The following is a 25,937-nucleotide window of genomic DNA, read 5'->3' on the forward strand; positions in this document are numbered from 1 at the left end:
TGAGTAAATGTATTGTATGTTTCTGACCAAATTTTTGCTCTTTTGATCTGTATTAAATATTCGCTTAGGTATCACCAAAGCCTGTTCTATTTTGTTGTAGATCATTAAACCATCTTTGCCAGATAAGGCAGTGAGGCAACTAGTCAGCTGCCTAGGTTTTTGGATGCAGCCATAAAGACAGAAGACTTGTTTTGTTCTTGCCTGAATCAGTATTTTAAATGAATTGGCTGAATAATGAGTCAGTGATTAATTCATAAAGGGAATCACCTATTTAAAAAAAAAATGAAATAAATACATTGCATAAGTATTCATACCCTTAACTCAGTACTTAGCTAAAGCACCTTTACAGCCTTTTTGGTATGATGCGACAAGCTTTGCACATCAGCATTTGACAATTTTCTGCCAATTTTTTCCTCACCTCTCCAAATGTGTAGTATTCATGTAACTTCACTGAGAAGAGGATTGAGTTTGGCCACACCACCATGTTTGTCGCTCTGTATGTTTCTCCTGTCTGCATATACGATCATGGAGCTCAACTAGAGTGACTATCAGGTTCTTAGTCACCACTCTAACCAAAACCCTAGTCCATCAATTGCTCAGTTTGGCCTAGAGGTCAGCTCTAGGAAGAGTCCTGTTTTTTTTTTTTTTTTTTCAAACATCTTCCATTAAGGGTAATGAAGAATACATGCTTCTGTGATCCTTCAATTCAGCAGAATGTTTTTGGAACTCAGATTTGTGGCTCGGTCCAATCCTGTTTCTGAGCTCTACAGGCAGTTTTTTTAAATCAAGGCTTTTGCTCTGATATGCATTTTCAGCTGTTAGACCTTTCATTAAGACGTGTGTGCCTATCCAAATCATAACCATTCAGCTTCTCTCAGAGTGTAGTAACATCTACAAGCAATATGAATGCTCCTGAACTAAATTTCAACTGTCCCAGGTATGAATACTTATGCAATGATATCATTTAAGTTCTTATTTTTCAATAAATTAAAAAAATATGTTAAAACCTGTTTGCTTTGCCATTGTGGTGTATGGAGTGTAGATTGATGTGGGAAAAAAAAAGTCATTTAAAGCAGTTTAACATAAGACAGCAACATAACAAAATGTGAAAAAATTAACACTTTCACAAAGGCACTGTACTAGGGTTATAATGTAGCCTAATCTGCACTGAAAATGCCAACAACACAGACAAACATTTGGAAGCCTGTTTCTACTATGGAATTAAAAAATAAATAAATAAAGGCAAATTTATATCTCACAATTTGGAATTTTTTTATCTTGCAATTCTGAGGTTATATATCTATCTATATATCTATCTATCTATCTATCTATCTATCTATCTTCAAGCTTTAAAACTGATGAAAACTTTAAACTATTTCAGACTTAAAACTTTAAAACTTTTTAAACTTATTAAACTTTTAATACTTTTTAAAGCTTTCAAACTTTTCAAACTTTCTGGTCCGGCTTTCTCAAGCCAACTTAAAGTTTGTCTTGACGAACTTTCTTATCTAGTTGTGACTTTTTATCTCACAATTCAGACTTTGTGAGATAAAACATTGCAATTATTTATTTATTTATTTTCGGTGACTGGCTTCCATACAAAAAAAGCAGGCGTGCATTTCCCAAAAGCTAACTATGGTCGCGAGTTCCACTGAATTCTAACGACAGATCTTGCGACTATGGTTGTTTTTGAGAAACGCACAAAATTTCCCAGAGTTGTTGGACTGTATCAGTTTTAGAACGACACTTACCCAGTCAAATTTGCATACCAGAACTATCGGTTGTATAGTAGTGTTCATAGAACTGTGCTTCATTAGGCGATGATGAACTTATTAGAACTGAGTCTCGTCACATGCATGTTTTTATCATTATAAGAGACATAATTGAATTTAAGACATGAGGTGCATAGCCTTTTTTCATTATTTCATTGACAGTGCTCTTTAAGGCTCTTCACAGACTTCCCCTGTCAGTTAAATCAGGACATCAGACTCCCTTCAGGATGAACTCAGCTCATTCTAGTTGTACAGATCCCAAAAGCCTAACCCGCTCGATTTCTGAAATATACATTTGCAATAGAAATAAAATATGACTTCTGTACTAAGAGACCTCTAAAGTAAGTTCCTTAGAGGGGGCCAAAGCTCTCAGCTTATCACTGTTAAACTATCATGAGTGTGATTGACAGATACTTAACTCCACTTAACCTGGCCCACTAACTACTCTTCTGCTCTGTTTAAGAGACATTCAAATGCACCTCAGTTTTACAAGAAGATTGGATTGAGTTTTAAAAGGTCGGTTAAAATATGCCTTTCTTCACACGGCATAAAACATTACACAAATCTATCTCAAAGGCTTATAGGAACCGTCTCAAAGCACCTTGAGATACATATTGGAAGCGTATGCAAATTGACCCGACTTACCACGAAGCATGTCAGAGTTCTGATGTGTGCATTAAAGACTGTAAAACGGGCTGAACCTCTCTGTGTCGTTAATGTAAATCACACCATTAACCAGATGACTATGTAGGCCGCCGAGAGCTGATGGAATGGAGCGTAAATCACCAGATAAAGGTTCAATCAGGGACTGTAACTCTCGGTTCTTCTCTTTGTGTCTCACTTTCACTCTCTCTTTCCAAAGTGCCACTTGAAAAAAGGTAGTTAACGGAAGCGCTCCACATTGCACTGCCTCTAAAAGTTTATCCTTTCCATTCACCTTCGGTTGAGCTGCCTCATTACTGAAAAATGTTTCACTTGCCCTTTTCTATCTCTTAAATTCAATATATAAAATAACAGCCTTGCATGAGATTGAACCATTTCCCTTTTTCTATGCCTCGCACTTGAGCTTTAAGGAGAAAAATGACAAATTTACTTTGCCTGTCTTTACAAACCCGTGTAAACAGTTTCCAGACCTGAACTTTCTTGAGATGCTATTAACTGCTACTCATCTAGTCTTACATTACATTTCCAAAAGACAATGTGCTCATTTTCCAGATTCCAGAGTCCCTTCTTTCTGACCACTAATGCAACTACCAATCAAATATTATATTATAGAAATATAATATAATATTTAATCAAATTATATTCGACCATGTCTCTATCCTTCTACAATGTCATTTCAAAAGACTTCCACACTACTACAGCAATATCCTGAAAATAATCAGTTGAACTACAAAATAAATTAAACATGCAACTACCTCCAGAAACAATGTATTGTTAGTACCTCCGTGTGAAAGAACAGAATATATAATTTTCTATTTTCTTCTTGGCCATTATGTTTTGCTATCTTGGCTGTTGCAGCACTCCATTATAGACACAGCTTAGGCTGATTTAGACGAAATCATCTTCTACAAAATGTTGCAAAATGTTCATTTTGTTTGCTGCTTTCATGCTATTACTGAACCCAAAATAGACCTCTATTGTGCATGTGTGCACTCTGTTCCCATTAGAGAAAAATACCACTGGAGCGGTTAATGAAGGATTTGATAAATTCAATCAGTTTATATTGTTCCGTACACAAAACCTGGAGCTTTATGGCTGAGCTTACCAATCACCAGACTAGCTCAAATATGATTTCAATCAAGCCAGCTTTTTGAAAAAGTAATAGATGTATGTCTATCACCATTAACAAAAATAATGTACAATTTTAGGCAACATGCCTGACCAACTGAACAAGTGGGAAGTGAATTAAATTGATTAATGAATTAATCAATATTGCCACCTGGTGGTCATCTTGATGAATAGTTGGCTATTTTCTCGACTGCAATCGTTCTCTCACTTGCTAGATTGCAAAATGCTCCTTGAATTAATCAATATATATTTAGCGAATATAAACAAACATTATGAAGGTTTGCTAATGAGTTATTTTGAAAGGTTGTGTGTATCTGAAGGAAAACCATGTGGTTATGAACCTTGTTATTAAACTTGCATTATATCCAACTCACATGGCAACACAGTTCGCTGATGTAATCTTAATGAGATTAATGTTATTTTCCAGAAGCCATATCATATTAAAACCAGAGTACAGTAACTAAGGTTCAAATGTATAGGTTTCTGAAAGGTAAGTATGAAGCAATATATACTGTGAAATATGAGGATATAGATGTCACATGGACTATTTTAACAATGTGCTAACTACCTTTCTGGGCCTTGAATGGGTCAATTGCATTGCTGTCTATGCAGGGTCAGAAAGCTCTCGGATTGCATCAAAAATATCTAAATTTGTGTTCTGAAGATGAACAAAAGTCTTACAGGTTTACTTATACATTTGCATACATTAGATATTAAATGTTAGTTTTTAATGTAAACTTCTCGATTTAAATATTTTGGTCAGTTCAATAATAATTTAAATGCAATTTTCTATTATTTATTTAGAATTAAAAGAGCAGTTTCATATGTATTTATGTATTGTTCAACTGGTCAAGGTTGATATGGGATAAGGTAATTAATAATAAGTAATGCAATACCTTTTAGAGTACGTAATTTAATTAAATTGCTGAAGATGCAAATATTAGGTGTTTTACTTTCACGCAGAACAAATTGCTAATACTATTTGGCTTCATTTATTTATTTTAACTGTGAATTTATGTTTTTGACTTTGCTAAAATGAATATAAGATTAATAAGATAAATTGCTTTTGCTTCTTTGGTCACCAAATTCACAAAGTTTGTTACATTTCCAATGTAACAAAGTGTACATATACAGTCAAACCAAAATGTATTCAGACACCTTCAACATTAACAGTTTATAGTTTAGAAAATGGTAATAAAATATGACAAAGACCTCAAGAATTAAACTGTGTCAGAACTAACTCATCTTGATAAATAACTTTGATAGAAAGGTATGTAATGGGTTGCAATCAACCAAATATTCAGATAATATTTACACAACTATTAATACTTTGTTGACCAATTACCAAGCAATGCTTCATTTTGTTCAGTCTGTGGTGTAAAAAGATCACATTAGCAATTAAAGCAAAACATGGTCAGTTCAAAGTGTCTAAATAATTTTTGTTCCAAATTGTTTAATCAATTTTACTGGTAGTCCACTGTATGAAGAATTTTAGGGTATAATATTTCACAGTTTATTTTGCTGTCATCACTTACATAAATGAAATATAGTGTTCTGTACCCACTAGTAAAAATTTTTTTTCAAAAATGATATCTGGTGTGATTTAGAGTTTTTAGAGTAACTTATCAAACACCAATTATTAAAAAATATAATTTAAATTATTATAAATTTTTTAAATAATTTAATCATTTTTATATATTTAACTGCACATATTAAGCATTTTACTTGAAAAATTGGTAATACTATTTGGTTTAATTTATTTATTTTCCAGATGTGAATTTATGTTTTTAATTTTGCTGAAATTAATATAAGATTATTAAGATAAAATAGTTTTTGCTTCTTTGGTCACCAAATTCACACAGCAAGCATTTCCAATGTAACAAATATGTGTACAATATTTACAGTCAAAGCAAAATTTATTCAGACACCTTCAACAAAATCAGTTTATCAGTTTATAGTTTAGAAAATGGTAATAAAACATGACAAGAACTCAGAGTTAAAGTGTGTCAGAACAAATTCATCTTGATAATGTCAGTTGTAATGCATTACAATCAATCAAAAATTCACAACTATCAATACTTTGTTGACCAACAATCCAAGCATTGCTTTATTTTGTTCAGTCATGGTTTAAAAAAATCACATTAGCAATAAAAGCAAAACACCGTCAGTTCAAAGTGTCTAAATAATTTTGTTCCCAATTTCTTTTATACATTTTACTGGTAGTCCAATGTATTAAGAATTTTAGGGTAAAATATGTCACACTTTATTTTGTTATCATAACTTACATAAATGAACTATAGTGTCCTGTACCCACTAGTAAATAAAATATATAAAAAATTATATCTGTTGTCTTAATTCTTAGTTAGACTGTAACGGCCATTGCACACTAATTACGAAATTTTCGTCCGTTAAAAAATTAATACGACCTCACGTTATGTCAATCGAGTTTACACACTGCCTCCGAAACTTTCATCCGTCATAAAATATTCGGATCAGGTTCGATTTTCAGCGTGAAATGACCTTTTGTGTAAAAACTCAATTGTAAAATGACAATAAAAGGCGCCTACATGTTACTAGCTGGATTAGTAACAGACGACACTATACAATTTATGGCATATCAATATTATTAAGGGCAGATAGAATGTATAGTATGCGCATTGGGACCAGTGTTGCCAGATCAGGTTGACGATTTCCAGCCCAAAAGCTCACCAAAACCCGCCCACTTCAACAAAAACCAGCCCAAATTTTAACTGCCAAAATAATGAGAATTGTATTGCCATGTCAAGGTTGATAAGGACCATATTTATCTCTTTAAAAAAAAAGAATAATGGCAAAATAAAATAAAGATAAATCAATTTCACAGGAATATGGATCAAAACAGTCCGAAAATATGCGTAAAATGTCCAGAAATCTTTTCAAAGTGGAAATTAACCGATGACTTTAACCCTTGGAAAAACGCATGCATCATTTTCAATGTCCACAGTAAAAAATATGCTAATTTCTGTGCAAAAAAGTGCACAATAAAGTGATGAGAAACAAATGTACTGTAAAACCCCTTCACTCACAAGTCATCACATCTCACTAACGTAAAAGACGTAAATTGATTGACAGGTCTCTGTTAAACTAAACCAGTAAGGTTTGAGTTGATGACTGCACTACACATTATATTACTATGATACTTTGAGCTCGAACGTACTAAAATAACATGACTAATGATAAAAGCGAAGAAAAAAAACAGCTGACTGGGCGGCTTTTAATTTTTTAAAGCAGCCCAAATTTTGTCTACCCGCCCAATGCGTTATTCTCCGGTCCAAGCCGATCAATAGAAGCCCAATTGGGCGGAAACCCGCCCAATCTGGCAACACTGATTGGGACGTTTCTCTTGTAACTCTTAGGCATGCTGACCAATCAAAACGCGCTGTCTAAATCACGTGTTGCCGGCTCACTGACGCAAAACCTCCGCGACTCCTACTGCTCCTTCCTCCATGTGAATGTCGTCGCGGCTCTTATAAAAGCTAAATAGACAAGGTAAGAAAGCAATTTATGCTTTATCGGTAGTGACAGCGAGGTCCTTTTCAGTTTCGCTAAAACATGTTTATTGATCTGCATCAGTGTTTACTCGGTCGTCGAAAATTCTTGCTGAAAATGTTGACAGTTTCATAAGCCTATTGCGGCGCCTGCCCAAATCTGCAAGGTCAGAATAGACTTTAACCCATGATAGACAACCAGGTAATTCAGACATCTGACAGATCTTTATATGATGATTAGATTTAGTATATTCGGAGAGTGTTGAAGCTCGGCACTCTTCTTTTGAAAAAAAAAAATCATTTAAAGGAGTAGTTCACTTTCAGACCATAATTTACAGATAATGTACTCACCCCCTTGTCATCCAAGATGTTCATGTGTTTCTTTCTTCAGTCCTCAGGAAGTTATGTTTTTTGAGTAAAACATTTCAGGATTTCTCTCCATATAGTGGACTTTTATGATGCCCCCGAGTTGGAATTTCTAAAAGGCAGCTTTAAATGGCTCTAAACGATCAAAGCCAAGGAAAAAAGGGTCTTATATAGCGAAATTATCAGTTATTTTCTAAAAACAAATGACAATTTATATACTTTTTAACCTCAAATTTTCATATTGTCTAGCTTTTTGTGTGTGGAGATTAAAAAGTATATACATTGTAAATGTTTTTAGAAAATAACTGATCGTTTCGCTAGATAAGGCCCTTCTTCCTTGGCTAGGATCATTTAGAGCTCTTTTAAACTGCATTTTGGAAGTTCAGACTCGGGGGCCCAAATAATGGAGAAAAACCTTAAAAGTTTTCCTCAAAAAACAATTTCTTTATGACTGAAGAAAGAACGATATGAACATCGTGGATGACAAGGGGGTGAGTACATTATCTGTAAATTCTTGTTTTGAAAGTAAACTACTCCTTTAAGCCGAAAAATGCTATTTGCCAAAAGCTACTTTAAATGCTTAATTAAAGGCAAAACACCACCATATAATTAACATATTCACATCAGTATCTGACTGGTGCTATTTTTATATAAGCTAGCCTCATTTTTTTCACAACTGAGACTTATGTATTGTCTGGTTGATTCTCAGGTGCTCAGGTGAGATGAAGGGGCAGATTCTTTGACTGGTTGCTGAATACAGAAAGTCCCCTTTTCAAAATGACCACCAGGCTGCTGTGTAGATGGGTGCGATTGTTTCCTCGCTGCCCTCAGGCTGCCACAGCCTCAGCCCGACTACAGACCTCCACAGTCCACCCGACAGAGCCAGTCAGCCTGACGTCCTTATCATGGATCCGACCTTCTGCTAGATACCTCTGTCAGGCCAATGAACTGGCTAGAATGGAGGAGACTACAGTTCCATATGAACAAACACCACTAGTCCGACTTGTTGAAAAGGCTTCCACCCCAGAGGAAGTGCTTCAGTTGTGGGCAGCGCAAGGCGGATCAGCCAGCGATGCTGCCAGGTGTCTGGTCCAGCTCAACATGCGGGTCATGGAGAAGGGTGGTGAAGGAATCCTGCAGGATCCACGCTGCAAGAGCATGCTGGAGACTGTAAACTCTCAGGTAAACAAGATTGAATTGAAAGTCAGCTTGTCACTGATTTTGAGACAGCGGAAGATTGTCTTTGTTTTTGTTCTCTCACAGGTGTCCTCAGTGTGGAATGGATCTCTGGTGGGTCTTCTACGTGCTCTCACTATGTTGGGTCTACCTCCTGATGATCCTCTACTCCGCTCCCTCCAGAATGAATTGCTCTGGAGGATTCGGCGCTTCACCTACCGTCACTTGGTGTACGTGGTGGACTGGGTAGCCTTTCAGCAACGCCGAGGGTAAGGATTCACACGCTTGACAAAGCTTGATTCCTAATTATAGTCATTATTACCGCATGATAATTTAACATTTTAAAAATGACTAGTCAGTGAAATTAACTAGTGGATTATAGGGGTAGATTATTATATATTTATATGTGAGATTTATTTACTTTCAGATTTTCCGTTTAGTTGTAACATTTTAATATGCACTGCCGTTCAAAAGTTTGTAATCAAAGATTTTTAATGTTTTTAAAGAAAAAAAAAACTGGAATATTGTAAAATATTATTACAGGTTAAAATTATGGTTTACTATTTTAATATTTTAAAATATAATTTAATCCTGTGATGCAAAGCTGAATTTTTATTAGCCATTTCTCCTGTCTTCAGTGTCACATGATCCTACAGAAATCATTTCAGTATGCTGATTTATTCCGTTTATTATCAATGTCGGAAATAGTTGTGTTGCTTAATAGTTTTTTGGAACCTGTAATTCTTTTTTTTTTAGGGTTCTTTGATAAATAAAAGTTAAAAAGAACAGAATTTATTCTAAATTTAAATCTTTTTATATTTAATTTCATAAATGTTTCTTTCAAAAAAAGAAAGAGTAAGAATTTATTGACAACAAACTTTTAAATGGTAGTTTAAAGTTTATATTGTTACAAATTATTTATATTTTAAATAATTGCTGTTCATTTTAACTTTATATTTATTAAAGACTCCTGAAAAAAAGTATCACAGGTTTCAACAAAATGTTAAACAGCACAACTGTTTTTAACATTGATAATACATCCACATGATCAGCAAGGATCACGTGACACTGAAGATTGGAGTAATGATGCAAAAAATTCAGCTTTACATCACAGGAATAAATTTAATTTTAACATATATTCACATAGAAAACATTGAATAATATTTCACAATATTACAGTTTTTTTTTCTGTATTTTTGATCAAATAAACGCATCCTTGATGGGCATAAGAAACTTAACAAAAAAACATAAAAAAAACATAGTGATCCCAAACTTTTGAACTGCAATGTAAATGCAGACAGACTAATTAAAAATTATTTTTTTTATGACTGCTATATTCATTGGTCAGGTGGATATGAATCAGTCTGAAACTTCCTGAAGACTAGCTGAATTAAAAAATGTGTTTTTATTCAAATATATAAATATATAATATTAAATATATATAATATAATATAATTAAATTATTCTGTTCTGAAAAAAATTTAATAAATACTTTTCTTTTCAACTTAAAAAATGGGTATCATGGTTTCACAAAAATATTGAGCAGCACAACTGTTTTCAATATTGATAAGAAGTGTCTGAAAATACAGTAAATTACATTTGAAAATATATTAAAACAGAAAACAGTTGTAATAATTTTCACAACATTACTGTTTTGCTGTTTTTAAATCCATCCCATAAATGCAACCTCGCTGAGGAATAGAATGTTTTTTTCTTTTTTTAAATTGTGTCTGCTTTGAATGAACTGATATGAATAAATACATTCATCAGTAATTTCTCTTAAAAGTTTCTTAAATCCTTGATGCTGTAGTTGGTCCAGAAAGTAACTGGTCTGTTCTCATAATGTTGTTTGTGTTGTGATAGGTATAAAAATGAAGCACTTACCACAGCCCTGCTGAAACAACTGGAGCTGCGCTGGACAGAGCTGTGTGACAGTCGTACCATCAGCATTCTCATGGGCTGTGCTTTGCTTTTCAACCCCTCTCTCATGGACAAACTGGAGGACAAAGTAAGTGCACACACACACAAACACCTTTAGCCAGCTATCCAACCAAACATACACAAGGTTGTATTAGGCTTGACTGTCGAACACTGAAACCTATCTTGTGCTTTTCAGGCTCTGGAGTTGGCAGAGAGCTTTAGCGCAGAGGATATCCGGAGAGTGACATCTGCACTGGTCTCTCAAAACAGACGGGCCGTTCCTTTGTTACGCGCTCTCTCATACCACCTGAACCAGAAACCCTCTTCTGAACTCAAAACACCATTGCTGCTTGACATTGCATACGCTTATGGTCAGTGAGACACTTTTTTTTTTTTTTTTCTAGACTTGTATAAAAAAAAAACTCAAAATCTAATTGTGTTCTTAACTTTCTCTAAATAAAAGGTAAGCTGAATTTTCATCAGACACAAATGCTTCAGAGAATACCGGCAGAGCTATTGCCTAGGTTATCAGAACTGAGTGCCCTCAATGTCACCCGCTGTGCCAAGTCTCTAGCCTTTCTCAAGTGGCTCCACTTGCCTCTTTTTGAAGGCTTTGCTCAGGTTGGAATCATTTTTAATCAAATCAGCACCACCAATTATAGTTTTTTTTAAAGGGAACCTTTTAAGTCTACATTTACATATTTCTTTTTTTCCCTCTCTGTTGTTTTTTTTAGCACTATGTGAGTAATAGTGGAAAATACAGCACAATGCAGGTGTGCAATCTGATCTTATCTTTCGCCAAACTCAACTTCCAACTCGGCAAAGGAGAGGAATTTTACCAAAAGGTAACCAATAAGAGTCTGTGTGTCTGTGTCTGTGTCTGTGTCTGTGCGTGCGTGCCTGCGTGTGTGCATATATATTTATATTTATATAAATAGGTAGATATAGATATGCATGTATGTAATATATTTGTTGTGTGACCCTAGGTACACAAAGCTTTGGAAGGTTCCTTTCAGAATTTAGAGCCTTTTCTAAAAACAGACGTGGTCTGGTCGCTGTGTGTGCTGAACCAGGCCAATCCTGATTACATCTCCTCTGTTTTGAAGCATGCCTTCCAGAAAAAAATTACAGGTGCGTAGGAACGAATGTGCTAAAAATACTCAGAAAAGGCTGTACTCTTGATTTTGGGAAAAATTGCTGATCTCACATTTCTTATGTCCCACCAATATTAATATCAATTGCTGTTCTTATCCAAAACACATGGTGGCAGTATAGCCTCATTGTTCATTGTCTGTTTCTACTTGCATGAGAGGCAGATCTAACATACTCTGCCCTTCAAAAGTTTGTGGCAAATAAGATTCTTATTATTTTATCCAGCAAGAACACATTTACTTTTACACTATAATTTCTATTTCAAATAATGCAAAGAATCCTAAAAAAACTCTTGGTTTCAGTAAAATATTAAGCAGCACAATTAAAAATTAATTTACATTTAATAAGAATAATAGATATTTCTACAACACTAAATCAGCATATTAGAATGATTTTTGAAGGACTATGTGACACTGAAGACTGGAGTAATGATGCTGAAAATTCAGCTTTGCCATCACAGGAATAAATTTAATCTTAAGATTTATAAAATAGAACTTAATTATATTTCACAATATTGCTGTTCTTACAGTATTTGGATTAAATAAATTCATATTTGGTAAGCATAAGAGGTTAAGTTCACTTCCAGAACAAAAATGTACAGATAATGTACTCACCCCCTTGTCATCCAAGATGTTCATGTTTTTCTTTCTTCAGTCGTAAAAAATTGTTTTTTGAGGAAAACATTTCAGGATTTCTGTCCATATAGTGGACTTCTGTGGTGCCCATGAGTTTGAACTTCCAAAATGAAATCCAAATCCAAAATGAAACGATTGGTTATTTTCTAAAAAACATTTACAGTTACTTTTTAACCTCAAATGGTCGTCTTGTCTAGCTCTGCATGTGTATTCTGGTTCAAGACAGGGTATGTCGAAAAACTCCCATTTCATTTTCTACATCACTGTTTTACCTTTGCACGTTCACTTTGTAAACACTTAGTCAGTACTTCTGCAGCGATGTAGGACGATTTTGAAGTTGGGGAGAAAATGAGATCTTTTTAGACCTACTCTAACTGTCTTAAACTGGAATACACTGTGTACACGCAGCACTAAGATGAGCATTTGTGGTTAAAAAGTATACACTTTTTTTTTTTTTTTTTTTAGAAAATAACCGATTGTTTTGCTAGATAAGATCCTTTTTCCTCGGTTGGGATCATTTAGACCTCTTTGAAGCTGCATTTAAACTGCATTTTGGAAGTTCAAATTCGCGGGCACCATAGAAGTCCATTATATGGAGAGAAATCCTGAAATGTTTTCCAAAAAATAACGACTGAAGGAAGAAATACAAGAACATCTTGGACGACAAACAGGTGATTAGTTTATCTGTAAATTTTAGTTCTGGAAGTTAAAGTGAAGAACTTGAAGTAATGGTTTACCCCAAATGAAAAAACTGTCATTATTTATTGATCCTTCATGTCAATTTAAACTTGTATGCTGTTATTTTTTTTCCATGGAATACATTAGTATGAATGTCAATTACCATACACTTCTTTTTCAGGACAGTTCATAGTAACCAAGGCTGTCAGTCTGTGTACTATAGTCAGTCTGCAGTCATGTGATGTCATGATAAAGTTTTCCTGACCTATCTTAACAGGTGGCAGTGCGGATCGGACTGAGGGCTATCGGCTGAAACTACTGCATATCTCTGCCTTTGCTCAGCTGGAGCCTCTAGGAATCACTATTCAAACCCCTGCTGTGCTGCTGCCAACTTCCCAGGGCAAAACAGAGGTCAGCACCCCTCCGCAGAGCAGCCTACACAAAGCCCTCCAGAGCCTGACCGACGGACGGACACAGGCCCTCCGCACTGGTGTCAAAACCAAATATGGCTGGACAATTGGTGAGTAGCGACTGCGGATCAAACATCAGGTTTGATTCCCATTCATGTTGCATGAATCCTTAAGCAGTAGTGCAACTGAACCTGCTGTTAATTTGTGAATCTGTTGATTACGTTCACCACAGATGGAGAGCTCGTAGTAGATTCAGAAAATAAACCTATTGATTTGGAGAACTTGAAAGCCCCTCATTTACCTGGAGGTGGTGGATGTGATGCCTTACCTGCAGGGGCACGGAGGTGAGTGTTAAAGTGAAAGCCTTGTCCTAAGTTCACATACAGAGGCAATTTCTAAATGTGTTGATTGTGTTTGTCCGTTTGCAGAATAGCATTTGTGGCTTGGGAGTTTTCTAACTATTGTCTCAGGAGCAAGGATCTTCTGGGCCGCTTTGCCATGCAGAAACGCCACCTACAGCTGGCTGGATTTATAGTGGTGGAGGTGAGACAGTGAAATACAAATATAGGAGATAAAGACATATCTCTGGTAATATTAAAAAGATGGTTCACCCAAAAATCAATATTCTCTCATTAATCACTCACCCTTATGTCATTCCAAACCAGACAAATTAAGATATTTTTGATGAAATCCGAGAGCTTTCTGATCCTGCATAGAGAGCAACGATTCTTCTCCTCCAAGTCACTGTCCTCCACCATTACTGAGAGTAGAGGAGAAGAACTGTTGGATAAAGTTGTTATTTTGGTTTTCTTTTTGCACAAAAGGTATTCTCGTAGCTTTGTACAATTACAGTCAACCACTGATGTCACATAGACTGTTTTACTGATGTCCTTACTACCATTCTGGGCCTGGGAACCTTTCAGTTTCGTTGCCGTCTATGCAGGGTCAGAAAGCTCTTGGATTTCATCAAAAGTGTCGTAATTTGTGTTCTGAAGATGAGTGAAAGTCTTACGACATGAGGTATGAGAAAATAAGGACTTAACTTTATTTGCTGTTTTATAGTAAATGTATAAATTCAATGGGGTGGGTAGGAAGCTTAGTGAATGAGACCTGAGGAGCAGAAAATTCACCTCTTATCTCTGATTTTGGCTGTTTTGGGTTTTATATGACGAATGGTAAGACCAGGGTAGATGGCATTTCGATTTTTTTTTTTCTTGGATGAAAATGAGGCTGTGAGGGGACCGTTTTTAAGTAGCAGTCTATGGAGGCCATGGAATAAAAGGGTAAAAAAAAAAGTAAATTTGAGTTGATATTTCAAAATTCTGACTTTTATTTTCACAATTTTGAGATTGTATCTCACAATTTTGATAAGAAATGACATTCTCCCTTTTCCCCTCAGCTCAAAATCATGAGTTTAAATCCCACACTTCTGACATTTTTCCCCTCAGAAAACTCTGTTGAGTTAATTTGAGTAATAAAGTCCAAAATACAAACAACATGTATAAAAAAAAAAATCAGAATTGTGAGATAAAATAGGCAAAGTTAATATGACGCAGTCTGCTGCAGCAGGTTTACGTTGCTGTCGCTTTAAGACCGGATGCACAGATCATATTTTGTGACACATCTGTATTTCTCCCAACTGTTTAAATTCACTCAAGACGAAACCGACTGCATTTGCATTAATACTCTCCAAGACGGTGCATTTTGACGTAACTTTTTGTGTAAGTGTGTAGCAATAACATGCAAAGGAAAACTTTATTCAGCATTTGCACGCAGACTGAGAGGCGCTTTGGGTGAGCACGCTTTGGGTGTTTGTGTATGCATTGCAAAGAAACCAGCAGGCTTTCAAGTTCTGGCAAGACTTTTAAACATGTGCGAATACTGAATGTCACTTTCGTAATAATGCATCACTTTCGTAATAATGCAACTCTAGCCTTAAGATTATCTATAAACTATGTGTTTCAAAACAGTGACAAAATTCGCATTAACAAGATATAAGCATTCAAAACTTAGGGTGTTTTCACACCTGCCTCATTTAGTTCGGTTGAATCGCACTAGAGTTCGTTTTCCTTCTTGGTGCGGTTCGTTTGGGCAGGTGTGAATGTAGCAATCGCACATGAGTGCACATCAAAAGCGGACCAAAGAAGCGTACCGAGACCTCCTTGAAGAGGTGGTCTCGGTACACTTTCAAACGAACACTGGAGTGGTTCGCTTATGGTGAGAACGTGATCTGAACTCAAACAGACCCAACTGCAAAAAGTACTGCGCCTTTTTGGACTAATACAGCTGCTGCAGTCCCTTGCGCTGTTCATTATGGCATGAGGAAAAGTATTTGTTGACAGTTAGCGCTTTAGCAACATAGCCCCATTGCAGCTTGTGGATAAACTTGGAGTTGTGAGGAGGTGCAGAGCCTCATAAATTTGGTCTGATGATCATATTAGATCTTAACTTTCGAAAACTCACAAGAAAGCCGCAATCTTCTCATTGTTTAGCAGTTTAGAAAATACTGGCCAACGAGTGATGTGGATGTTGTCACATAAATGCATTTTGGTTCGTTTCAACTGGTTCGGACCAGAGCAATCAGTGTGGTGTGAAACGGACCCAAAACGGCAGAAAAATGCTACATTTGTTGCCTGTGGTCTAGACCAGGGGTTTTCAAAGTCTAAGACAGTGGGCCTCCCTTTTGACACAACTTACCCCCCCCCCCCCCCCCCCCCAACACATATATAAACACACAGAAAAATGTCAGACTGTTAACTCACTTTTATCATTATTTGTGTTAACATGAAAAGTGCAATTATTCACAGAGTAATAACAATAAAAACTTCACTTTGAGAGACTATTCTGAGAGGCCATATTAAGTGAATCTGAACCATAACAATAAAATCTGAACTTTAACAAGAAAGGTTTTCAGACTTTATTAACCAAAAATGATAAAGTAGTTTGTCGTGTCTGTTTGTTGGGCTGCACAGTTCAGACAAATGTTGTTTTTAATCAATATAAATCTGATTATTTTAATTACTAAACATTAAAACTAAACAGTATTTACTGTTAATGATTATTTATTTGACAGACAACTGCAGCATGACCTGTTAACATGCAGGATGCCTAACTATAAATGTTCAGAAAGGTATAAGGATTTATTCCAAAATAAGTTATGATTAAAAATCTGACAAAAAAAAAAAAAATCATATGCATTCACTGAGGGAGTGAAAAAAAAACAACTCTACACTGGAGGAAAAAAACTTAGAGAAAAGTATTATTATTCCTATTTTTACCCAAAATAAGGTGTTAATATACATGTAATATAATATATGTAATATGATGTTTCATTCATACAAGAAATCACTAATATGGACAAAGGTATACACTTAACTCCAATAGAGACGTTTGTACGAAAAAAAGGGTTATCTCTGTTCTTCAAGCCATATCGGATATTTTTTATATGAATAAACTATAGATGCAGTGCCATGCTAATTAATAGCCTTTATCAATTTATAAAATACTAGCCAATATAAATAATGATTTTGCCTTATTCTGTGATGCAAAACCACAATAGATCACAAAAGGAGGCTATTTCAAACACTCGACCTAAATAAATTTGGAGCAAAAACATGTTATTAAAATGTTCTCAATAGACAACGGGTTTGTAAACAGACTCAAAACAACGCAAAATCCATGCATGCGTTTTCACTGAGCTAAAATTTAAACGTAGCATGCAGAGCTGTCTGCACTATATAGCTCTTCGATTCTAAACATGTACCTTTCTGCACAGCGCCGTTTCAAGTCGAGCGCCCCTAAAAATCCAATTGACATTCTCTCGACCGCCGGATTCGTCTGTTGGACGGGCCGTCACTGGACATATAGCTGCATTGGCGGGCTTGCCAAACACAAGTGAATTCACAGCTACAGCCTTCTGGGTGGAAATGTTTTTCTTGCTTTTGACGTATTATATATATTTTTTTTTTAGCTTCGTTTAATTTAAAAAACATTTAAATACAATAAAAAATATATATAATATCAATAAGTATATTTTTAATATATAATATTTTTTCCCCTGCGCCTCCCCTGACATGCTCTGGCGCCCCCCTGGGGAGGCGCGCCCCACACTTTGAAAACCCCTGGTCTAGACCAAATGAACCGAACCACAGATGTGAAAGTACCCTTAAAGTCTCCCTCACCCTCCATCACCCTGCACTTTAGCTTCCCATCAAACCTTCTGTCCAATCAAATGCTCTCCAGAATCCAAAGCGGCCCACCCCCTACACTATAAATAGACGGCAAAGCTGTGGCTGAAATTGGTTACTTGTTTATAGGATTAGTATTTTCTGTAGGGTGAATGCACTATAAAGGGAATAAGGACTAAATCAAACAGTGTAAATATGCGTTCCATTGGTGCAAAAGAAGTGTGGTTTTACACTGTGTCATGTGAACTGCCGCAGCACGCACACAGTCTGCTCTGGTCTGCAGACACGGATAGCATGGAACGCATCATATGAGCGAATCGGCGCAAACCACAAAACGTATATGATCCATTTGATTTCTACACTAAATGCAAAATATTATAGTGATATGGATGTGGTTATTAAAGCGGTCAAATACGGCTTTACCGAGCTCAATGGCTCTTGTCCAAGCTGTAATAAAGGCAAAACGCTATTTGCTGTTTAAAAAGGGGGTGGGACTGCTGATATGTCCTGCCCTGTCTTCCTGTTTCAGCAACAAGCAATTTGGCTGTCCACACTAGATGCGACACGACGTAACAGATATCTCAGCCATCAATTTCAAGTGCACTGCACTCTGAACGAAATGGACAAGTTTATAATTGAATTCATACATCTTAAACCTTTTTAACATTATTAAAACTACCTACTAAGTGACTGATACAATCTTAATGGAATACGCTTGTTGGTTTGCACTGAGTTTGCAGTTTTAACGTCAATGTTTGCTTTAATTTATTTTCAAGATCTGAGGTAAACTATATGTTGTTGCTTTCAGCATGGCTATAAAAGTCATGCAATATGATATTCAAACTCACATTAGACTTTTAAGATTTGAATAAAGCACATAATCAGTACCTGTCTGGTACGTCCCAGAAATAGAAAACGTTTCTAATATAGAAATGTAGTCAGTAGTAGTTAGGACACAGTATAATGCCGCGTTTTTCAAATCACTTTAGTGGACCTTTATTGCTTTTATTGTTCCTCTTTGTCTTTATTGTTATAGTTGTGGTGATGATGACCTCTTTATTCTCTAAGAATTAGAACAATTATTAAAACATTTATCACTGTAGTTATACTTGCTGTGAAACAGCCTTTTAGAATGATTATTAAAACGTTATAGTCAATGTTATAGTTACTCTACCAAGTAAATGAGTTTAAATGAAATGCAAGGTCAGCAGTGTTTACTGCACAAAAGTCAACTAATTTTGTAAGCATACTTTAATTGGGCATTAGGGGGTTAGATGGTCAGTAATAGCTGTACATCATTTACTGATGGTCTTCTTCTTCTGAATGCCCCTTCTTATTTGACATACTCTCCTTTTTAATAATACCAGTGTAGTTAGCCTGATTAACTCTATTCCTATTGTCACAGCTATTACATGGCAGGCAGTCCCCCCTGGCTTTGGGTTATAAATAGCGGCAGTAAAGACAGAACTGTGGAAAAGGACTCAGGCTCTGTCTGCAGCATGTAGGCCAATCCTGTTAGCCCTCAACCTCCTGGGGTACAGTTAGATAGAGTTGGCTGGACTCGTCTTGACTTCCAACTGAGTGCAGGGATGACATAATGCTCTTTCCATTTGATGCGCTAGCTGACAACAGCCATTTTTATGTGCTAGAGTTTGACACTTCTCCATTTTCTGTGATTTATTTTTCATCACATCTGCATAATTTAAGAGGTAAAAAGTTCCATTGTCATTTGTGTTGTAATATATGGAAGCCGGTTTCCACCTCTGAATTAAAAAAAAAAAAGGTAATTGCAACTTTTTGTCTCAGAATTGAGTGCTATAAAATAAGTCAGAATTGTGAGATTCTGATTCTGCAATTCTGAGAACATAAGTCTTTTTTCCCCCTCAAAATTGGACTTATAACTATATATAATAACTATATATAATAATGACTATAACTCACTTTGCAAATTTATATTTCACAATTCTGGGAAAAAAGTCAGAATTGCGAGGGAAAAACTTTATATATAGAGTTTATATCATGCAACTCTATGAAAAAAAGTCTGAATTGTGAGTTTGTATCTCGCAATTCTGACTTTATTTCTCGCAATTGAGAGTTTGTCAAACAATTCTGAGGAAAAAGTCAGAAATTAAGTTTATATCTCGCAATTCTGATTTTATTTCCCCACAATTGAGTTTATATCTGGCAATTCTGAGAAAATCTCAAATTCTGATTTTATTTTGTGCAATTATGAGTTTATATCTCGCAGTTCTGAGGGAAAAAGTCAGAATTGAGTTTATATTACGCAATTCTGATTTTATTTCTCAAAATTGAGTTTATATCTCGCAATTCTGATTTTATTTCTCAATTGTGAGTTCATATCTCGCATTTCTGATTTTATTTCTTGCAACTGTGAGTTTATATCTCAGAATTCTGACTTTATTTCTCGCAATTGAGAGTTTATATCACACAATTCTGAGGAAAATGTCAGAAATTAAGTTTATTTCTTGCAATTCTGATTTTATTTCCTCACAATTGAGTTTGTATCTCGCAGTTCTGAGAAAAAAAAAGTCAGGATTGAGTTTTATATCTCCCAGTTGATTTTATTTCTGACAATTGTGATTTAGTTTTTCGCAATTAAGTTTATATCACATAATTCTGAGTAAAAAATGTCAGAATTGAGTTTATATTTGAATTCTAATTTTATTTCTCACAATTGTACGTTTATATCTCACAATTCTGATTTTATTTCTTGCAATTCAGATTTTATTTCTCTCAATTGAGTTTATATCTCACAATTCTGATTTTATTTCTCACAATTATGATTTAGTTTTTCGCAATTAAGTTTATATCACATAATTCTGAGTAAAAAGTCAGAATTGAGTTTATATTTGAATTCTAATTTTATTTCTCACAATTGTACGTTTATATCTCGCAATTTCTGATTTTATTTCTCGCAATAGTGAGTTTGACTTGCAATTCTGACTTTATAACTCGCAACTGTGAGTTTATATCTCACAATTCTGAGGAAAAAGGTCAGAAATTAGAGTTTATATCTTGGAATTCTGATTTTATTTCTTGCAATTCAGATTTTATTTCTTGCAACTGAGTTTATATCTCAGAATTCTGACTTTATTTCTCGCAATTGAGAGTTTATATCACACAATTCTGAGGAAAATGTCAGAAATTAGGTTTATTTCTTGCAATTCTCATTTTATTTCCTCAATTGAGTTTATATCTCGCAGTTCTGAGAAAAAAAAAGTCAGGATTGAGTTTTATATCTCCCAGTTGATTTTATTTCTGACAATTGTGAGTTTATATCTCACAATTCTGATTTTATTTCTCACAATTATGATTTAGTTTTTCGCAATTAAGTTTATATCACATAATTCTGAGTAAAAAATGTCAGAATTGAGTTTATATCTGAATTCTGATATTTCTCACAATTGTACGTTTATATCTCGCAATTTCTGATTTTATTTCTCGCAATAGTGAGTTTGTCTTGCAATTCTGACTTTATAACTCGCAACTGTGAGTTTATATCTCACAATTCTGACTTTATTTCTCACAATTGAGAGTTTATATCACACAATTCTGAGGAAAAAGGTCAGAAATTAGAGTTTATATCTTGGAATTCTGATTTTATTTCTTGCAATTCAGATTTTATTTCTCTCAATTGAGTTTATATCGTGCAATTCTGATTTATTTTTTGCAATTGTGAGTTTATTTTGAACAATTCTGACTTTATTTCTCGCAATTGAGAGTTTATGATTTAAACTCTCAATTGCGAGAAATAAAGTCAGAATTGTTAAGTCAGTTCTGAGGAAAAAGTCAGAATTGTACGTTTGTATCTCACAATTTTGAGAAAAAGAATCTCAGAATTGAGATAGAAAGTCACAATAACCTTTTTAATTTTTTTATTCAGTGGCCAATGCAATGAATCAGCAGTCATGATTAACTTAAACTCATTGCAAAATCTTTTACCCTCAGATTCCATGTATTCGTTATTAAAATGACTCATTAAAATTTAACAAAAAAACTGTAAATATTGACCACACTTTTACTCTTTAGTATACAGCTGTGTCATTATTGCATTTCTTATGTGTTTCCTTACAGGTGCCATATTTTGAATGGCTGGAGCTGAAGTCCGACTGGCAGAAAGTGGCTTACTTAAAAGACAAATTAGGAAAGGCAGTAGCTGAGGACATGGCTAAATGAGCCATCAAGCCTGTCAATAACTTTAAATGCCTTTGACACAAGCTGCTCATAGACATCAACAGCTCCAGACAATAACATGACTTACAGGAGGTGAGGGAAAGACACAGATATTGACTACTACATAGTACATATACACACACAACAAGAGACTGTTGCAGCATCCTCAAGTCCCATGATCCACCCGAACATCAGAGTGGAAATCAAATGCGTCTGGGAGCTGTGATCAATCTCTGCAGGAACAGAAAGCAGAGCCTCCAGGAATCAGCAGATGCTCGGAAGCAAAGAAGAAACTCGGAGCCAAAGAGCTAGGCATATGTTGTCAAATGAAAGCATGACTGATCTGAAGGGCATAAGCAATGTTCACCACAGGGGGGAAACAACTAAATTATCAGAGCTTTGTGTTAATCGTCCACATCCCCACAAACAACTGGACATTCACACACTTATAATAAATACATACACCTTCTGTTTTTGATGCAGTTGCCTAGACAACACATAGTGCTTTCCTTGTTGCCAAGGAGACAGTTGTTAGGTTGGAAATATTTATGGCTAAAGCAGAGCCATCTATGGCTCTGAGCTAAAGGGACTGAGAGCTCAATACTTAAAGATACTTTCTTTACACTTAGAAAGCACCACTCTATTGGTGTTAATTAAAAAAAAAGTAAAATAACTACTTGCCTCACCTCATATCTGTACATTTGCAAATATGCTTGTGATTTAATAAAATGTATTTAAAACAAGGGCAGTATGTAAGAATACATATTAGATTTGAATAAATATTTATATTGGAAAGGTCTTTACTGCATTCTGTTATGTTTAGACCTGATTGCAGATCTGTTATTTGCTGTCAGGTAAGCCGAAAGTTACATACTCTTGTCAGTCTTTATGAAAAAAGGATTTTCTTCATCTAAGACTTTCGCCACTGTGTTTTCAATGTGTTTGATTAATAAAAACTAATCTGGTATTTTCATCAAAGTGCATATGATGACTCATTGCTGTATTTTGCTGAATGTGGTTTGCTAATGTTGGCTGTCTTGTCTGCAGTCACGCTGTGATGTTCTATAGCTCAATATGTTGTGTAATGAGCATAGAATGCTGATGAAATGTGAAACTGGTGTTAATTTATTTTTCTATCAGTTACTATGATTTAAGACTTCATAATCAGACATGGAGATACGGTTTGTTGTGGTGCTGAGCAAATGTCCTTATATGTATCAGAATCTAATAAAGATTTTTTTTAATAATGAGCTGTCTATTATCAATTAACAATAAATACTGATCTGATGTTAGATGAAATGCATATGTATATTACTTTTAAATCACTAAAATTAAAGTCAATTCCCCTCAAGTTCGCTGCAGGGTAAACACAGGTGTGTTTCATCACAAAATATGAACGTTTTTTTTCTACCTAATATCTGTTGATTTATAATTTGGAACCTAACCAAATTAAATGTTGCTTTGAAAGTATCCAAATATTTTTGGGACAGACCTCAAAAAGACCTGCCTCTTTCTGGACAGATGGCCAACTAACACAACAGTTAAATAAAACATTGTTAAAATGGAGTAACTTACATTTTAGACACAATATTCCATACTTTGTCGTTATACTCTGTCAGCGAAAACATTTCCCAACTCCAAGGCGTGATGGTTGCAAAAATGGACGTAACGTTCCTGAATGAATCAGTTTTTTTAATGAATCGGTTTAATGGTTTAATGATTCAATGACTCGTTCATAAAGAACAGCCACTTGTTGCCGTCTACTGGCGTGACGATGTAATCACCACCAAGCAGACAACAGTTTATCAAAAACGCGTAAAAACGCAAAGATTTGGAATGACACGGTTAGGTTTCACTGTTTAATCACATTCGAGGGATTAACTGTTGTATATAGACATAGTTCAAAGGTATGCAAAACTATTTCCAAGTATTAATCTATTGCAAAGGAAAATCATTGAAAAGCAAACAGACTCAACGGCTCATTATTTGCTGAGAGTTTCACTGAATTGTGCCTGCTCTCGGTTTAAGGTGTGTTCACACCGGACGCGAATGAAGCGGCAAGCGCAAGTGATTTACATGTTAAGTCAATGTAAAGACGCGAATAGCCATCCTGCGGCGCGAAACGCATGAATAGCGCGAATGAAGCGGCGCGCATTGAGCGTTTCAAGCGATTGCCGCGCCCTTCGCGCGAGTTCAAAAATCTGAACTTTGGCGAAAATCTGCGCCGCGTTAACCAGTCAGGAGCTTGCTCTAGTAGTGACGGAGGCAGAAATCCGAAACAGGAGGACAAAATCACCGTTGCTGTCTGTGGTTACTCAGAGCTGTAAGATACATCTTTGGACTTTTGTAGAAACAGGAATAAAAAGGATCTTGCTAGGGAGAAAGTGAGTGAAGAGGTCGGACAGTCTGGTAAGTTTTAAAAAAACGTTCTTTACTCAATTTGACCTACATATACATACATATTGAGACTACAAGCAAGCTAAAGCTGGCAAATTGAGATCATTCAATTATTTTATAACTACTTTCCCGCTGACGAGTGGCAAAAGTACCTCCCATGACGCAAATTCCCGTCTGTTGTGAAGAAAATCAACGCCCCTCCCCTGATGCGTCTCTGAGGAGGATATGGTCGTTGACAACTCCATGTCCTTGGCGGCCTCTGATGCAGACGAGTGGGCGTGTTCTGGCGAAGAGCCTGAAGCACCGCCTCCTTCTCAGTCGACGCGGCCAAGCGACGATACAGAGCTGATCCGAGTGCTGAAACGAGCTGTGGAGGAGCTCGGTCTGGATTGGTCCGCACCTGAAGAGTCCGCCCCCGGGCCAAGGCAACAGGAAGTCTATGGCCAACCTGGTGGTGCTGGAGCGACACCTGTCGCTGAACTTGATGGAGATCAGGGACGCTGAAAAGATGGCTTTCCTGGATTTGCAGATCTCTCAGAAAGGTCTGTTCGGCCCCGCTGTGGACGGTTTCACAGAGCGTTTCACGGAGGCACAGAAGACGTTGCAAGCGCTGCGTCACTTCCTGCCTAAACGCCCCAGTGCATCGGCGACTGTTTTTAAGCCCCCCGAAGACAGCGTCCACACCGCAGCCTGCAAAGCCCGCGCAGCCTCAGCTCTCGCAGAAGCCGGAGCCTGGACAGCAGCAACGCCCCCGAACGGCAAGGAAATTTCCATTTCCAAAGCGCCAAGGTCCACACCCTCGCGTAGTGCTGGACCCTGAGCCACAGAAGCCGTCCTGATGCGCGTGCGGAGAGGAAGAGAAAAAGGAGGATTCTCGCAGGTGCTGGAATTCCCTTAAAGAAAGCTCGCATGTATTCCCCGTCACTTCGAAAAATTCTGAGTGGCGGAGGTTTTCTGACCAGGTGCGTCCCGCTAAGGCAGCGTGCGCCTCAAACTACCGTCGTGATAGCGGACCCACTTACTATAAAGAGCAATTTTCCTCTCCCCACACTTACACTCACATCTGGCGATGCGCTGGTATTATCAAAAATACTCAAGAGTGCCAACGCTCCCTCTATAGGCAGCAAGTTAGCATCAATAAAATTAGAACCCCTTTCCGCTCGGCTGTCGGCTTGGAAAGCCATCCCCGGCGTGTCAGATTGGGTTTTAAAGACAGTGGAACTAGGCTACTGGCTTCAGTTTGTCGCAGGCCACCTGTATTCAAAGGTGTCGTTCAGACTTTGATTACGGACAACGAGTCGCGTGTTCTTCGAGCCGAAGAACACGCGACACGCGGCTTGCGAAGGGCGCCATAGAAACGGTCACCATAGCGAACAGAGAGTCAGGTTTTTACAGCCGGTATTTCTTCGTACCAAAGAAAGACGGCGGGCTCAGATCAATTCTCGATCTCAGACATCTGAATCAAGCTCTCATGCAACGGCCGTTCAGAATGTTAACTTTGAAACAGATCCTCGCGCAAATTCGCCCCGAGAACTGGTTTCTGTCTGTGGATCTGAAAGACGCGTACTTTCACATCCAAATAGCGCGCCGTCACAGACCGTTCTTGAGGTTTGCTTTCGAGGGAGTGGCTTACCAATACACAGTTCTTCCTTTCAGACTGTCTCTGGCCCCTCGCACATTTACAAAATGTATGGACGCGGCTCTCTCCCCTCTGAGACAGATGGGAATTCGT

The 25,937-nt window shown here is 36.5% G+C and overlaps 1 protein-coding gene across 1 annotated transcript; it reads left to right on the plus strand.

Moving 5' to 3' along the window:
- The first annotated feature begins 7,020 nt into the window (after positions 1-7,020).
- On the plus strand, positions 7,021-23,055 carry tbrg4 (transforming growth factor beta regulator 4). Its single transcript, XM_073847205.1, has 12 exons — positions 7,021-7,091; positions 8,166-8,638; positions 8,720-8,901; positions 10,496-10,640; positions 10,749-10,923; positions 11,016-11,173; positions 11,287-11,397; positions 11,539-11,683; positions 13,295-13,537; positions 13,660-13,771; positions 13,856-13,970; positions 21,710-23,055. The coding sequence occupies exons 2-12, from the start codon at positions 8,234-8,236 to the stop codon at positions 21,809-21,811; spliced, it is 1,893 nt and encodes a 630-aa protein (XP_073703306.1). The 5' UTR covers positions 7,021-7,091; positions 8,166-8,233; the 3' UTR covers positions 21,812-23,055.
- The last annotated feature ends 2,882 nt before the right edge of the window (positions 23,056-25,937 follow it).

The sequence above is a fragment of the Garra rufa genome, chromosome 9 (assembly GCF_049309525.1).
Source record: "Garra rufa chromosome 9, GarRuf1.0, whole genome shotgun sequence".
NCBI lineage: Eukaryota > Metazoa > Chordata > Actinopteri > Cypriniformes > Cyprinidae > Garra > Garra rufa.